The 15,189-nt window shown below is 41.5% G+C and overlaps 2 protein-coding genes across 6 annotated transcripts in view; one reads left to right on the forward strand and one right to left on the reverse strand.

The window, feature by feature from the left end:
- The window catches only part of sox5 (SRY-box transcription factor 5), a 158,328-nt gene extending 157,204 nt beyond the window's left edge, over window positions 1–1,124 (reverse strand). For all 5 annotated transcript variants that reach the window (XM_057855942.1, XM_057855944.1, XM_057855943.1 and 2 more), the window contains exon 1: window positions 888–1,124. In XM_057855942.1, the coding sequence (XP_057711925.1) occupies window positions 888–964 (77 nt within the window). In that variant the 5' untranslated portion in view covers window positions 965–1,124. The remainder of the gene's footprint in view (window positions 1–887) is intronic.
- The window catches only part of lrmp (lymphoid-restricted membrane protein), a 322,294-nt gene that overhangs the window by 81,447 nt on the left and 225,658 nt on the right, over window positions 1–15,189 (forward strand). The window lies entirely within an intron of this gene.

The following is a 15,189-nucleotide window of genomic DNA, read 5'->3' on the forward strand; positions in this document are numbered from 1 at the left end:
GATACCCCCACGCTCACTCTTTTGCATACGAACACACACACGCATGGCCGCGCAATGATGGAGTGCATTACTGGAAAGCAAAGAGTTTTAAGTGCTCCCCACTTAAATCATTGTAATCCCCGCATTTATCTCTATACATTTCCCGCTTTAATCCTTTAAATTTATAATTCCTTCCCTAGCTGTTGTTGTATTTTTCTTTCCCGCTCTCGATCACTTTGCTGGACTTTGACTGTTATTACAGTTTTTTGATTGTTATTACACCGTTACTACAGTTTTTAATCAGAAGGCCCTTCCTCGGAAGTATTGTTTATCTGTGAACAAAAGATTAAGTTTCATAAGGCAAAATAGAGGGCGGCTTAGTAATGCAATACATGTCAAAGAGAAAATGCGTGTTAGTGTATGAAAACGTATTATGATATTATAACATAATCGTTATGACAGTGTAGCAAATAAGCAATTCTGGGCAATGTTCACACCTTGAAACATCAAGAGATGAGTATTTTCAGGAGGAAATCTGAAGCGATGATTTGTCGTGGAAGAAGAGTTTACGTATTTGAAGGAATTAGAAAATGACAGCGGCGATAAGTGTGATGAGCTTTTACAAGAAACGCCGCGCGCACACTGATGTAAGAGGGGAAGTGAGATGTAAATAAAGTGATGAAAGTGGAGGCGAGATGATGAGCATTGACACAGACACACTCGCAGAGATCACTGTTGATCTTACACGCACAAATAAAACTCCCTTTGAATCACTTTGCCTACTACCAAATTCCTTTTTGACCACACTTTCACCACAAATACGTTCCTATCTGTCACTGTCCCGCAAAGTCCCTGCGACTCACTTATCCGCGCAGTAGTGTGTGTGCTTGCGAGGGGTCCGCACGTACCTGTTACACTCCTGAGGTAGCTCAGGCTCAGTGAGCATGCTGGAGTAAGGGTCCGTCTCTCTCGACAACAACAACATAAAACAGTCCCACAAAATGCTCAGCCGGACGAGGTTAGGTAGGTCTCCCCTCAAAACAAGACGGGATAGGAGTGATCCTTCACACACACTCTCTGTCTATGACTGTGTGTGTGTGTTCCTCTCTCTCTACTCACACACTTTCAGGCTGACACCCTCCCGTTCTCTCTCTCTCTCTCTCTCTCTCTCTCTCTCTGTGTTTCTGTGCCTCTGTCCCTCCTTTTCTCCTCCCCTGGCTGTAGGCTGTGAGATCCGGCTCTTAAAGGGCCAGCAACCGAGCCAGGCTCGCTCTTGTCCACTGCGTACGGGTGGGCGTGTGAGGGGAGAGTCCCTTTTGACCAGAGGGCTCATCATTTTCTCACATGCGATTCTCACACTTGATTGTCACACACTCGCACAACAAATCGTGGCGACAACTCGGACGACTTGACAGTCTGTAATCTGGGCCCAGAAAAAGCACCTTACTGTCGTTATCTCGGGTTGGATTTCAAAAGTGAGGTCAATAGCACGCATTGGCTTCCTGTTACTTTCTCTGAGAGATTTCAATCTGCCGCGTAAGCAACTATTAAAGGATATAAATTGAGGGGAAACCATGCAACCACAGATGACACCGATGGAACTATGAACAGCTAGAGATTTTGCGCCAGGGGCCGCAAAGACATCAAGCGGTTGACGGAGTGTTACCAGCGGTGTCAATTGCGACAACCACTTCTTGTAACACTACAGTCCCTGACAAAAGTCTTGTCGCTTATCCATTTTGTAGAAACAATTGCTAATAACATGACTTTTAATGATTCAATTGGTTTCAGAAATGGCTCATATGAAAGCTAGGACCCTCCCAAATTATGTTGAATGTACAAAAATATATTTGTTTCACTGAACAAAGATTTATCATTCAACACTAGAACTACCAAGGGTGGATCAGTTGATACTAAGGGTGTAACAGTACATGTATTTGTATCGAACCGTTTCGGTACGTGGTCGTCAGTTCAGTATGGGGGCGTACCAAACGAGTTTCTAACGTAATGTAAAGTGCTGTCAAATTTAGCGCGTTAACCGGCCGTAATTTTTTGAATGAATCACGTTAAAATATTTGACGCATTTAACGCAAGCGCGGAATGCCCGCTCATGCTTCCCATAATCCCACTGTTACGACCAACAGACGGCTGCTAAGGGCGAAACATAAAAGGAGCGTCGCGCACAAGTTGCAAGTGGACACAAATTTATTCACAAAAGTCGAACTCGCTATGAACAAAATATACAAAATGCAGAAGAAGCTGGCTTCAGCGTAAGCCCAGGCCAAAACAACAAACAAAATGAAACTACACATGAACCCCACACGCTAAGTAAACCCTGATCGTAAAAAAGAAAAAAACAATTAGGCTCGAGCGTATGACGTGACACTCGCGAGGTTTCCGCCGCTATCGCCATTTTGGAAGCGGGAAACATAAACTGAGGCATTTCAACACAGGTCGCTCTTTAAAAATGGTTGGAAATTATTGTGAGGTAAAGAATTGCAACAATCGATCGAATAGAAAGGAGAATGTACAGCTCGACGGAACACCATTGAGTTTCTTCCGGATCCCTACATGGAGAAAAGGCGAGGGGAAAGGTCATATCTGAACTTACCAAACGTCGAAGAATGGCATGGGTGGCCTCGATCAGAAGGAAGGGCATAGCGTTTGATTCTCCAGTTACACACAGAGTTTGCTCTATGCACTTCCACTCCGGTGAGTTAATTTCGTTTGTTTACGCAAATTTCGGTAACTTTATGCCCTAAATCGGCCTGTTGTTAGCTATAGCTACAGCTAAACAACTAGCATGCATACATGTGCATTGTCTTCATAAGACATAATTCCTGTCGTTGCTAAATGAAAAAGCTGTAATATTTTGACGTGAGAGAGTGGCAAAGAATTTGTACACAGGCTACATTTTCTGCCACAAAAAATGTGTACATCCGTGGTCACAGACTAATGTAAACACACATTGCCTACCTTTGCTAGAAAGATGGTGTTGCCGTTTGCTATGGTCATAATGTGCAGATCCTGCACCCATCCGCAGCAAAACTGTTCGTAGCTTTGTAGCGATTTGTAGTTTCGGAATTGCTGATGAGTGTAGTAACTTACCAAACACTAAATACAGCACGATGTCCATTTCGCGTAGTAGTGGAAGCTTGTCGACATCTTTATTCCATTTGTGTTCGGCTTGCTCGTAAGGGTCAACATTGTTCACATCCTTAAAATTGCTCACATATCTGTCCTTCGCCGTGGTAACAAGTTTGTCTCTGTATCGAACTGGCAAGTTTTACTTACTTTTTTCCATCTTTGGCACTCGTAGCTTCCGAAATGGCTGCGTTGTCGCAAATCTCACATGATCCCGTGCTGCTGTGACGTAAACGCTCGAGCCTAATACAGCCACTACCCTGGCTTCTACACTAAACAAAACGGGTTGAACGAAAACGGCAGTTTACCTCTACTGCTGCGGTGCTCTTATTTACAGTGGTGGACAAAAACGATCCAATAACGAATGAACACAAAATACCTCACCGAAAAAGCGGGAGTGTAACAAAATAGCGATCAAATGCACAGGTGAATGAATGGCGAGCAAACAGCTGGCGAGGCAAGAAAAAACAAAAAACGAGACCTGCGTTCATCAAATATCAAGTTACAGACGTTGGTCTGGTAGCAACAGAGTACTGAAAAGTTGCTACATGATATTAACCCGGACAGTCTTTCTACAAGGAGACTTTCAATCTACTAACCTAATATTTAATATCAGACAAACCTTCTGATGGCAGACTGATTTTTCTATCTACCAGTGTTCATTTTTTATGAGGGCGTACGGACTAAAGTCAATCAGTCTGTTTCGCATGTGATGTGAAACTGGCTTTTCTTTGTATCCTGTGATGCTACTTTGTGTGCAATAGGGCAAGAATACATTCGCGATAGCATCAACGGCCAACCGGATGAAGCAAGGTGTTATGATAAGGTCCCAAAAATAATTATGGTGACAGAACTACAGGTTACAGCTTTTCAGATAGGATCATTGCCTTAACAGGCAAGTCTGTTGGTTTAACAAGTTTACAGTTAGCACAAGCTTAAATATTTGCTGTCTTGTTTTGTTTGGATGTCCGATAGCAAAGAATGAGAATGATGTCTAGATGGCCCAGATTATTATTAAAGCTATCAAAGATGTGTTTATTTGTGCTGCTTTATTCGCTTATCGCGGGCCGTGCAAAAAAAAGATCTTTCCTGTTTACATTCTCCCGAGCAATAAGAGTGTCACGTGGTTTGTTGTGACGCATTTTGGGATTTTTTTTAAGCAGCTGATGAGCAACTGGGGAGGCACACAGAAATTGCTTATGATCATGGATTGATTTTCGTACAAGGGCATAGGTTTGTGTCGGGACGGTAGGGACATCACAGCACTACTTTTTCATGATGCTCAAATTGTCCCAACCCACTTTTAAGCAACCTTATGACATTATATTGAAAAGTCTTAAAGGGATCCTCTGTTTTTAAGGCAAGTAATTCTTAAAAGATACATGTTAGTATGAGTTCTAATAATTTGATATTAAAAGCCCTCCTAATGTTTTTGTTTTAATAAAGTTTGTAAAATTATTTCAAGTGATAGGTCGCCATTCGTATTACGTCGCAGTGCGTGACGTCACTGGCCCCGTTGCCGAAATTCTAGCGTGTCACTCGTTAGCTTTCCCAACATGTCGTCAGTTCTCCCCTTCCTATTTGAACCAGATCTGAAAAGCGAAGAGCAGGACAGCACTGTCGGTCGTTCACAAGACGAGCTTCAGGGGAAAATGCGTGCAGCAAACACCTGATAAGACAAAAGTTGGGCAAAACTGGTGATGCGAGAGAGTCCTGTTGGGAAGTCCGGTTGGGAGCGAGAGTGTATGCTGTCCGGTTTTATTAGCAGATATTCAAGGTAAGCATATTGCGTTTTCTAACTTATCCCAATATAATTATGTAGATTGTTAGCATCCAGAGCTGTCGTGTGCTTTACATACAGTACAGGCCAAAGAGCACACCTTGTGTAATCCATGTCTTGTACATTGGAACACGTGGTAGCTAGGATACGTGTATAAAAGTACCAAAAAGGGGAGAAGCTTCCACTTATGCACATTTATTCACAAAAAATAATATTTCCACCTTGACCACTCTTCACTCGGGAGCTCAGCAGTACGCAAACACGCGTTCCCTGACGAACTCCCAACATTGTTGTAAGGTCCACGTCAGAGTCACTGTCGTCACTGTAGCGTGCCATAGTGCTTTAATGATTTAGTATGATTTGGGGAAAACTCCCACGAAGAATAGTCAACAAAAAAGACCGCAATAGTAATCCAACTCCGCGTTTTTTACTCACTCGAAGATCCAGGAATTAGACCAATCCCATGGCAATGTCGCAGCCGTCGATTCCACAAAATAGACTGATCCGAAAAGCCGCCGTGGGACCGACGAATCAAAAAAATGGACAGATCCGAAATCGATATTGCAGACGCGGTGGGAACGTCGGATCCATAAAATGGACGGATCCCTTACTTGACTGAGGATCCAAGAAAAATGTTCGGGCGCTAGTTGTACCGCGTGGTGGGGAGGATACGTGCATACAGGGACCAAAAAGGGGGAGAAGCTTCCACTTATGCACATTTATTCACTAAAAATAATAATTCCACCTTGACCACTCATTTCACTCCCTTTGTTTCCATTTGACTGGAAAATGCATCCAAAAGCAGCACATCGTGGCATTTTACTTCGCAAGTTTAGGCAGCAATAAGCATTTGTTGAACAGGAAAGATACCAATGACGTCATCACTGCGAGCCCGCAAACCATGGCGCCAAGTAACGGTCAAAATATGGACTAAATATTATAAAATATTGCCATTGATTGAACATTTTATGTGTTTGTAACAACATATTTTAGTACAAGAGAACCATTGTGGTTTATTAGAGCCTACATGTATTTAAGTTAGAGGATCACTTTAAATAGCATTATTATGAGAATTCGAATCATATTTTGAGACGATTCGACTATATACAACAATTTAGCAAAATGCAGATGACGAGAAATTAGTCTTTTAATCTGCCAGTTAGTCACGCCTACCATTATAGGGCTCTAGCGTCCCCAACAGGTGGATGACGTCAGCGGGTGACTGGGCCAATCGGTTCTACTATTCAGCCCATTGAGGTGGAATTATTCAGAAGGGGGAAAATGCGACGAAGAGAGCCGCAAAATGTTTTTCTTGACTTATTTACCAAAATCATCAATATTAAAACAATAAAAGGCTTGAACTACTTCAGTTGTGTGCAATGAATCTAAAATATATGAAAGTCTAATGTTTATCAGTATATTACAGAAAATAATTAACTTTATCACAGTATGCTAATTTTTTTAGAAGGACCTGTATGTCGCAATGTTCTATTCAGGCAATATTAGCCCTCTAATGAGTGGATGCCTCATACTAAAACTAACAACAGGGAATTCAATCTTCTTTAAATGGCTTAATGTTACTATAGTATTAGAATTCCTCAACAAAGAGGGCAGGCAAAGATTAATTAATTTTTCATATACGTTACGGAAAACACTTTTACGCATTTCCGCTATAATAAACCCTCTTCCCTGGAATTCTTCCAGTGTCTGAATATAGGTATTATTATGCTCGTGGCATTAGGATTTTTTTGGGCGTCAACGTTTTCACTTAGACATGGGCTTGAACGTCCTCTATCCATTTTCATGGTCATGTTTATGAATAGTATGAATAGCCCGTACGTTTTCCACTGAAGCGTGAACATGACTTTGAAATAAAAGTACTCTGGGTCGGTCCTTATACCTTTTTTGTTTTGATGCCTCCAGAATGAGCCTATTGATTCTGCCGCTTGCATTTGATTTGGTTACAAGCAGACAGCTGAACACTTTCAACAGAACATATGCCGGCGCTCTCATGCATGAACACACACACGCCGAATGCGCAACCTTCGCCAGTCAAACACACACCCATTGTGTCCTCAGGTGTGCATACTGTACATGTTGTGTGTCAGGGGTGCACGCTGCTTTTAGCCCTTTGTGCTGTCACTCACTATTAGTGGTGTGTGGTCTGCGTGTCACACATACGGCCAATCCAGCCATTGTTCCAGCGAGTGGAGAGGAAAGCGAAGTTGACAGACTGCCACTTCTGTAATACTTAAACACACACACACAGAGAAATAGGGAGGATTGGGGGGCGGGAAGCCAGACCTGTCACAGTGCTTATTCACTGTAAATGTACATTGTATACATTAACCCAACACGTGTCATGAAAAAGAGAATCTGCTTTCACTTTCCAAAGATATACAACAAACAAACCATTATGTAATACGTGTTGACATTGACGGAAATTTGAAGACAACTTCACGAAGGAAGAAAGAGGTGTAAAGGTGTCATCAACACAAATATTAATTAGCACTATAAAAACGGCATTGCATACATCAAGAAGGCAACAGACAAAGCGCGCAGGCACACCGACTGCCTGACGCTTCCCGTTCCACAGGCAAATATGAAATGCCAAAGTCAACAACAATCAGTCGCATTCGTTTTTCTATTTACCTAATCTAATTCATGGTCAAATGGGAAGAATACACTCTGGAGCTGAATAATTGAATCACATTCCACCACTAAACAGAGCATTGATTGGGAACGGCATCTCTCCTTGACCCTGCAAAAAAACTGCAAAACAAACAATAAACTTATTTATGCATCAGGCAGGCATAGTTTATATTAATAAAGACAAGCTATTTGAAACATTGGACTAGAATTTTTAAAATTTGGCTTCTTTCTAAAGTAAATCAACGGTGAATTGATGATATTTTCCTGTTTTAAGGTCGGGCTTTCTCAAGTACTTTCTTGAGGCTAGCTCCAATTGACTAGCAAAAATAACTTAACACCACGTTTCTCTAGCACGACAACCATTTTCTCGTGCCCCCGAGTTGTGTCACAACAAGTTCGGTGTCAAAAGGTGTTGCTCGATAACGCAAACAAGGAGTGTCTCGCTGTGAGAACGGTATCAACAAAAGCGGCTGCTTCACCTGGATGGAAACAAAAGGCGCTTCTTAGTTGATCCAAAACTTTTATGTTTTCTTTCTCAATGATAACACAAAAGGGTGACGCAAGGAAGACAAAAGGTGCCGCAAAGCTGCTTGACTTGAAGCCACAGAGATGTTTTGCTACGCGTGAATGTACTGAAAAACAACCATGAGAACACACACACACACACACGGTCCATTACAATGAAACCGTTGATAGGACGCCCCTGTGACGAGGACCCTAACAGCTGTATTGCATTAGGGGCCGACTGTGAGCAGGGGTATAGGGAGACGGACTGTAAACAAACCTTAAAGACCCTCTAACACTAGCCTAGTCTCATGTCCGCAATCCCACAAACACCCATTATTATGCACTGGACACAAGTCAAGTTTCACATAAGGCATACTTCTTTACAAACTATCATATTTTTACTGATTTTGATTCATTTGAGACTAGGCCTGAACAATATTGGAAAAAACTATTGTTGCGATGTTTTTTGAGGTTTGCAATATATTGCGATATTATATTGCGATATTAAATATATGTATATATATTAGGGCTGTCAAAATTATCGCGTTAACGGGCGTTAATTAATTTTTTAAATTAATCACGTTAAAATATTTGACGCAATTAACGCATGCACTAAATGACCCGCTCGCACATTGCCTCAAACAGATTACAATGAGGCCGTTTATGGACATTAAGAGTGAAGAAAATGCCACCGGCCGCTTGGGGGCAGCACCGTTCCATACTAATGTTATTTCTTCTAAACGTGGGAGGATTAGTAGTTGTGAGATGTTTATGCTGTATGCACAATGCAATGAAAATTGGTATTTGTTAGAGGTGTGCAAAATTTCCGTTTCTTAGATTATTCGCGATTCGGCCGTGGAAGATTCGAGAATGACTCACAAACATCCATATTCCAAATATTGAAATATGCCAAGTAAAGCGAAAGTACAACACACCCAGCGCGCCGCGCGGTCATCGGCACAATGAAGAACGTAGCGAGAGTAGCTAAACATCATGCTTCTCATTACCCGGCCCCTCGGGTAATGCCAATGCTCAACTCACGGCTCTAGCTCAACTCATGCCACGAGATAAAAAACAACAACATACCTGACTGCTGCCAAAAAGCTGCTACAAAAGTACATCCGCAAAATGTTACGGTAGATATCATTTATATAGGACTAGATGCATTATAGATTCGATAGCGTTAGCACCACATCTACAAAAAGCTAGATGCGGGAGTTAGTAAACGGCCGCCATCTTAAAGCAGTACACTTTCCTGCAAGGCTGTTGTAGCGAACCTTCCAAGCGAACCTAATTAACTTTTTATCTAAAATACTCCCAAATCGGTAAAATATTGACTTGAATGTATCTTTAAAATAGTTTTAAAACTTTCACATGTCGAAAGTAGACAAAAGGGAAATTATGGAATAACAGGAGCAATTTTAACAACTTTAACGGTTGATTCACAACATTAAATTAATTGAATGTAGTTTAAAGCTGCTGATACAGAATGGGGACTGGAGTTTTTTATTTACTGTTATTTTTGTATATTTGTTTACTGCTATATGTTAACTTGATACTGAAATAGTAGTTTGGTTTAGCCTGAGAGTATTTTTGAACAATTTTGGAACTAACGTACAAAACATTTAAAAAAAAAAAAAAAAAAAAAGGAGGGGGTGCATCAATAATCGTTTTATAATCGAATCGGAGCCTCTGAATCGTAATCGAATCGTTAGGTGCCCAAAGATTCCCAGCTCTAGTATTTGTGCTCCACACATATTTCGGTAAGTTTTCTTTCTTTTAGTGGCAATTATTTGTCTCTTGTTGTATTTTGGGTAAGGTATGTACAGATATATGTTATACAGTAAAGGCGAGTGGACACAGGCGTTCTTTGGACCGCGCCGTTTATTGGCATAAGCTTCTCCTTCACAACAAACATAAGTATCGTTTAGTGAAAGCACGACAAAAATAATATTCCTATCTCTCCCCAAAAAAAATAATGTTCACAAAAAGAAAAGCACTTCAGTCTATAGTAATGAGGCCCTATTCTGACACATAGTTAAACAACAATGCAAGATGAACTGGCATTCCATAACAAAATAGCTATGCAAAATACACGTAAAACTATCCGTGGATCACTTTAACAGAAAGAATGTTAATAATGGCATTTGTGGATTTATTGTTACAATAAACAAATACAGTACTTATGTTGCATGTATGTATCCGTCGTGTGTCTTATCTTTCCATTCCAACAATAATTTACAGAAAAATATGGCATATTTTAGCGATGGTTTGGATTGCGATTAATTGCGATTAATTACGATTAATTAATTTTTAAGCTGTAATTAACTCGATTAAAAATTTTAAGCGTTTGACAGCCCTAATATATATATCTTTTTTAAAGAAATTTTCACTAGATGACTTGAATAGCTGTTTGGAAATACTTTGCATGACACACTGGGACCACAGTGTATTCATATAAGACCGTTTCATTTGTGAATGATGAAGATTGCTGTATGAAAGGATCCAGGAAGCCGTGTCTGCACAAAATAGATCGGATGCGGAGACGCCAACTTCCACCCCCGAGCGGCGCGGCCCCGTTCAATGACAAACATTGAAGCTACTTTTGGTTCAGCCCCCTTGAAAAAGGACTTTTCACATTGGACAATTGAGCTGTGCTGCAACAGATGCAACAAATGGTAAATGTTATGGGTGCAAAACAAGTTATCTCGTGAGATTCCATCCTAGCTATGGAACTCAGGTGCGTACTATGGTGCAAAACAAGTTATCTCGTGAGATTCCCTACTCAAGCGCGTCTCCTAACTATGGGAACAAGGTGAAAAACAATAGAAGTTGTTACAATCTATGTCACAGAAGCAATCATACATCACAAAGGCATAATGTAATATTTTCCCCCATCATTCCGCCCTTTGACCCGGATTGAATTTATCATCTAATTCACTTCGGGTCACATAATATTTTCTCCATCACACACACACATACGGGCAGTTTGCCCTGACTCTCGGCCGTGTAAGCAGTGTTGAAATATTGCTTATATGGAGCACACAGAAAACCGATACTCCTCAGGCTTATCCTCAACCCATTTTTATTATTTATTTTTTTTATGACTGTTGTCATTCCGACCCTTCCAAAAAAGCCGTGTTCAAGGCAAGCTAGGCGCTTATAACGCACAGCTGCACCGCTACCGTAGCGTCTCTCTCGCTTTTTGATGACGTAATTGCTGCATGAATTCCGATTTGAGAGACTGGACAGTACAGACCGCCGCGACAGTCTGGAAAAATATGGCCCAGATCGGATTTGAACCACATACGAAAGTGATCCAGATCGGATTTGAAATGGTCCAGTTCTATTCGACTTGTCACGTTCAGACCGTCAAGTTAATGCCTCACTCGAGTCGGAAAAACACGAAAAAATCGGATTCGTGCATTAAGACCTGTAGTATGAACCTAGCCTTATTCTTATTCAAGCATATTTTTTTGACATTCGAGTTGCTCAAGAATGATGTTCTGTAGAGCAGGGGTTCCCAACCTATTCCACTAAGGCACACTGTGGGTGCAGGATTTCATTCTTACCAAACAAGATGACAACACTTTTTCCCCAATCTGGTGTTTTACAAGTGCAATCAGTTGATTGCAGTCAGGTGTGGCTTGTTTTAGCAGAAGCCTCATTGGTTCAACTGTCTCTGCTGGATCGGCTGGAACAAAAACCAGGACCCACAGTGTGCCTTGAGGACTGGGTTGAAAACCCCTGCTGTAGAGAATGAATAAGACATACTAGTGTTCAAAGGAAATTCAGCCTGATGATAAACTAGCTTAACTCCACAATATGCAACAATTGCAAGTGTGCGAGCATGTGGTGCAAGTCCTTATCTCGATCCCAGCCAGAGCCGTTATATCAATACCTCGGTGCGCCTCTCTCCGAGGTGGAGGAAGAGCGAGCGGAGGCCGGTGTGGGGGGCGTACACCTCCTGTGTGAAGTAGGTTTATCGTGAGTAGACATGCGTGAGCCGAGAGCCTCATCTGAAGGCATGAGTGGCGGGCAAGCGAAGCTATTAAGATAGAGGCGCTATCTCTTGACGCCAGTGCCAGGTTAATACCGGCACGGGGGTCCCCGGACACTCTCATCCGCACTTTCCCCAACTTAGATGTACATCGTGTTTGTTCATCATCTCCCGAGTCCACTAATCCACCACGCAAGCGAATGGATGGACGGACCGCCCGAAAGATGAAACTAATTCTGCTTTTGCCGCCACATTTTGTTGGCAAGTTAATTAAGAGATCCAACTCTTGAGTCTACTTTAAGTTTAGCCCGTCTCAAAGTTACGCAACTCTAGTGTTTCACAGACAAGTATTCTATGTCTGACAATGACTTGTGTGAGAAATTAATTAATCTGTACGCTTTGTGCGAATCTTAACACATTACTAATTAGCCGGATTAGATTTGTTGTTGTTTTTTTTGTTTTTTCTTGCCTCTCTCTCCTCTCCTTGAAAACATCAAGACAGTTAATTAGGCTGCTTCTGGTGTCATTTGTTGGTAATGTACGGCTGGAGCAGACAATGCAAGAAGTGGCTGAAAGGGAGTCTGTGTCGCGGCGAGGTTAATGAATAGACTTGGCCTGGGAAGATACATGGAAAAGTGAATGATTTACCAAGAAAAAAAAAACCTCACAGAAAGACAATGGAAAGTTCAGTACAAGTATAAAATAGCTATTGTCATGGTACTTCAATGTAACCAGTCCAATTGAACTCATCTTGAGATTTTGACGGATATTTCCGTTTCAGGATACGCTAGCATTTTATTCATAATTGTGTATCTACTGGGGTTCTGGTGGGTTGTGAATGTCCATGTTCCTTTTTCCAATCCAGAGCGTAGCTCACCTAATACGTTTTATCTACTGTAATTTTCGGACTATAAGCCACTACTTTTCCCCCTCATTTTGCATCCTGGGCCTTATCGTCCAGTACGGCTTATTTGTTGATTTATTTGGGTTAATAGGTAAGGATTTTTTTTCACTGTGGTGTCATAAGACCGTCATAATTATGACATGACACTATCATTGGCATTGCTGAATGCTTGTGATGGATGTCATTAAGTGTTATCCGGCAAATTATGTCACTTACTCCATTTATGTCCAGCTCGGATCTTTTAAATCCATTCAATAGTGAGATAATTTGCTGGATAAAACTAAATGACATCTGTTATAAGCATTCATTAATGCTCATGACCGTGTCATGTCATAACTATGAATGTCTAATGACAGTCTTATGGCGCCACTGTCAAAGTGTTACCAAACACCATAACTAGCAATTAATGAAACAACTGGAACAGCAACTGAAAAAAAAATTAGCACAAAACATGAAGTTTGATTGTCATTTACATCTGTAGCGCTGCAATGAGTGCTTGGAGGCATGTTGGACAACAACAGTGTTGACAGCAGGTGGCAGAAGAGGTTGACCGTCTCCCCCAAGGGAGCAGTGATGGCCAAATAAAGCTTCTTGAAGCAATGACGATTGGCAGCCAATTGGTTCAACGCTTCATGGTGGTTCATTTGGTCTTATGACAGTCATATGATGCGACTGTCAAATAAAGTGTTACCGGTTAATATCTTTGGGTGTAAATATCTCATAATACAGTGAGGACCGCTGCGGCTTATAGTCCAGTGCAGCTTATCTATGAACACATGTCGTTTTGGTGTCAAATTTGGTGGGTGGCGGCTTATAGAGTGAAAATTACGGTAATCGAAAACGAGCTGGCACTGCAGTTACAACCCTCAGCAATGGGTCTACCAATAACCATAGGTCTCAATATACATTATAGACAGTAGATGATCATCAACCCAATTGGAACATATAGTACTTCTATAGTTGCAAAGCTTTGTTTCGCTGATTATTTCTTCTTATCCAATTTCCTCCATTTACTCCCCCACCACACACACTTCCACACACGTCTCAAAGCTGTCAAGATGTTGCCTCTTTCAGTCTCAGGCTGAATGGGGGGATTTGGCTGCGTTCCCCCCATCCCTCCTTGCTTTTGCAGCAGCCGTTTTCTTTCTTTTGCAATTTTTTTTTTTTTAAGCACACATGTTTATGCACCAAATCTCCGCACTTTGTGTTTTACCACGTCAAGGCGCAAGCTCAACCCTGGATTGATGCGCCCTGGCAGTCCCACCCCAACACCCCCCCGTGTGTACTTGCTCTCAGGGAATAGGGCAACGCGTGAGGGAACAGAATCTCGAGTGAGGAGGAAAATCTTTTGCTGATTTTCTTCACAGGCTTTGTGGTCCTGGAAGGCTGTTTATATGTTTTTAAGACTATTGGTGAGAACAAGAGAGAGGAGATTGTGCTATCCACTGCCTGGGGGCTATGCTGAGCCAATGTATTTAAGCCCCCACTGTTCCACGCTTAACAATAACGCCCACTAGTTTTAATTTAATTCTGTCATTTTTTTTTTTTTTAAACTAAATAATCCACTTTCATTTTCTCTATGTCACAGATGGAAGGAAATCTAATCTTATCGCATACACGCAAGAGTACCTCTTTCCTTCATCACCAGGCCTTGATAAGGAACAATACGCGCGTTCACGAAACAAGCAAGAATGCAGAAAGAGAGCAAGACGATTAAATACAAGTTGCGAAACCTCCATTTGAAGAACTGTAAACACACACAAAAAAAGTCTTACCTTCCCTAAACATTGAAACATCACACAATCCATCTGCCCACGTTGAGCAGCATGCAGTCTACACCCACTCACCATCATTACCCGAACATAAGTCAACGTATCCTTATGGTGTGGCAATATTTACATGGACATTTACATCAGACTGCATTCACAATGTGTAGTAGTTGGCGCATATTTCTTTTGAGTTGCCTTTGTGGCCTCGTACTTTGACTTCAGACCATTAACCATCACTGCAGGCACACCGTGCAGCACGCCACCGAGGGACAGCTGCATTCAGTCCATCATTTTCAGCGGTGAAACACACCAATACAGATAATCGAGTACTTTGAACGTTGAGATAATTGGACATGATTGCGTATTATTTAGATGAGGTCTCGATGGATAATTTCTGCAATCTAAGTTATAACTTGAGCGAAGCATTTCTGGCTGAACAGTGTGAAATCTGACA

This window comes from Corythoichthys intestinalis, chromosome 13, assembly GCF_030265065.1.
Source record: "Corythoichthys intestinalis isolate RoL2023-P3 chromosome 13, ASM3026506v1, whole genome shotgun sequence".
Taxonomy (NCBI): Eukaryota; Metazoa; Chordata; class Actinopteri; order Syngnathiformes; family Syngnathidae; genus Corythoichthys; species Corythoichthys intestinalis.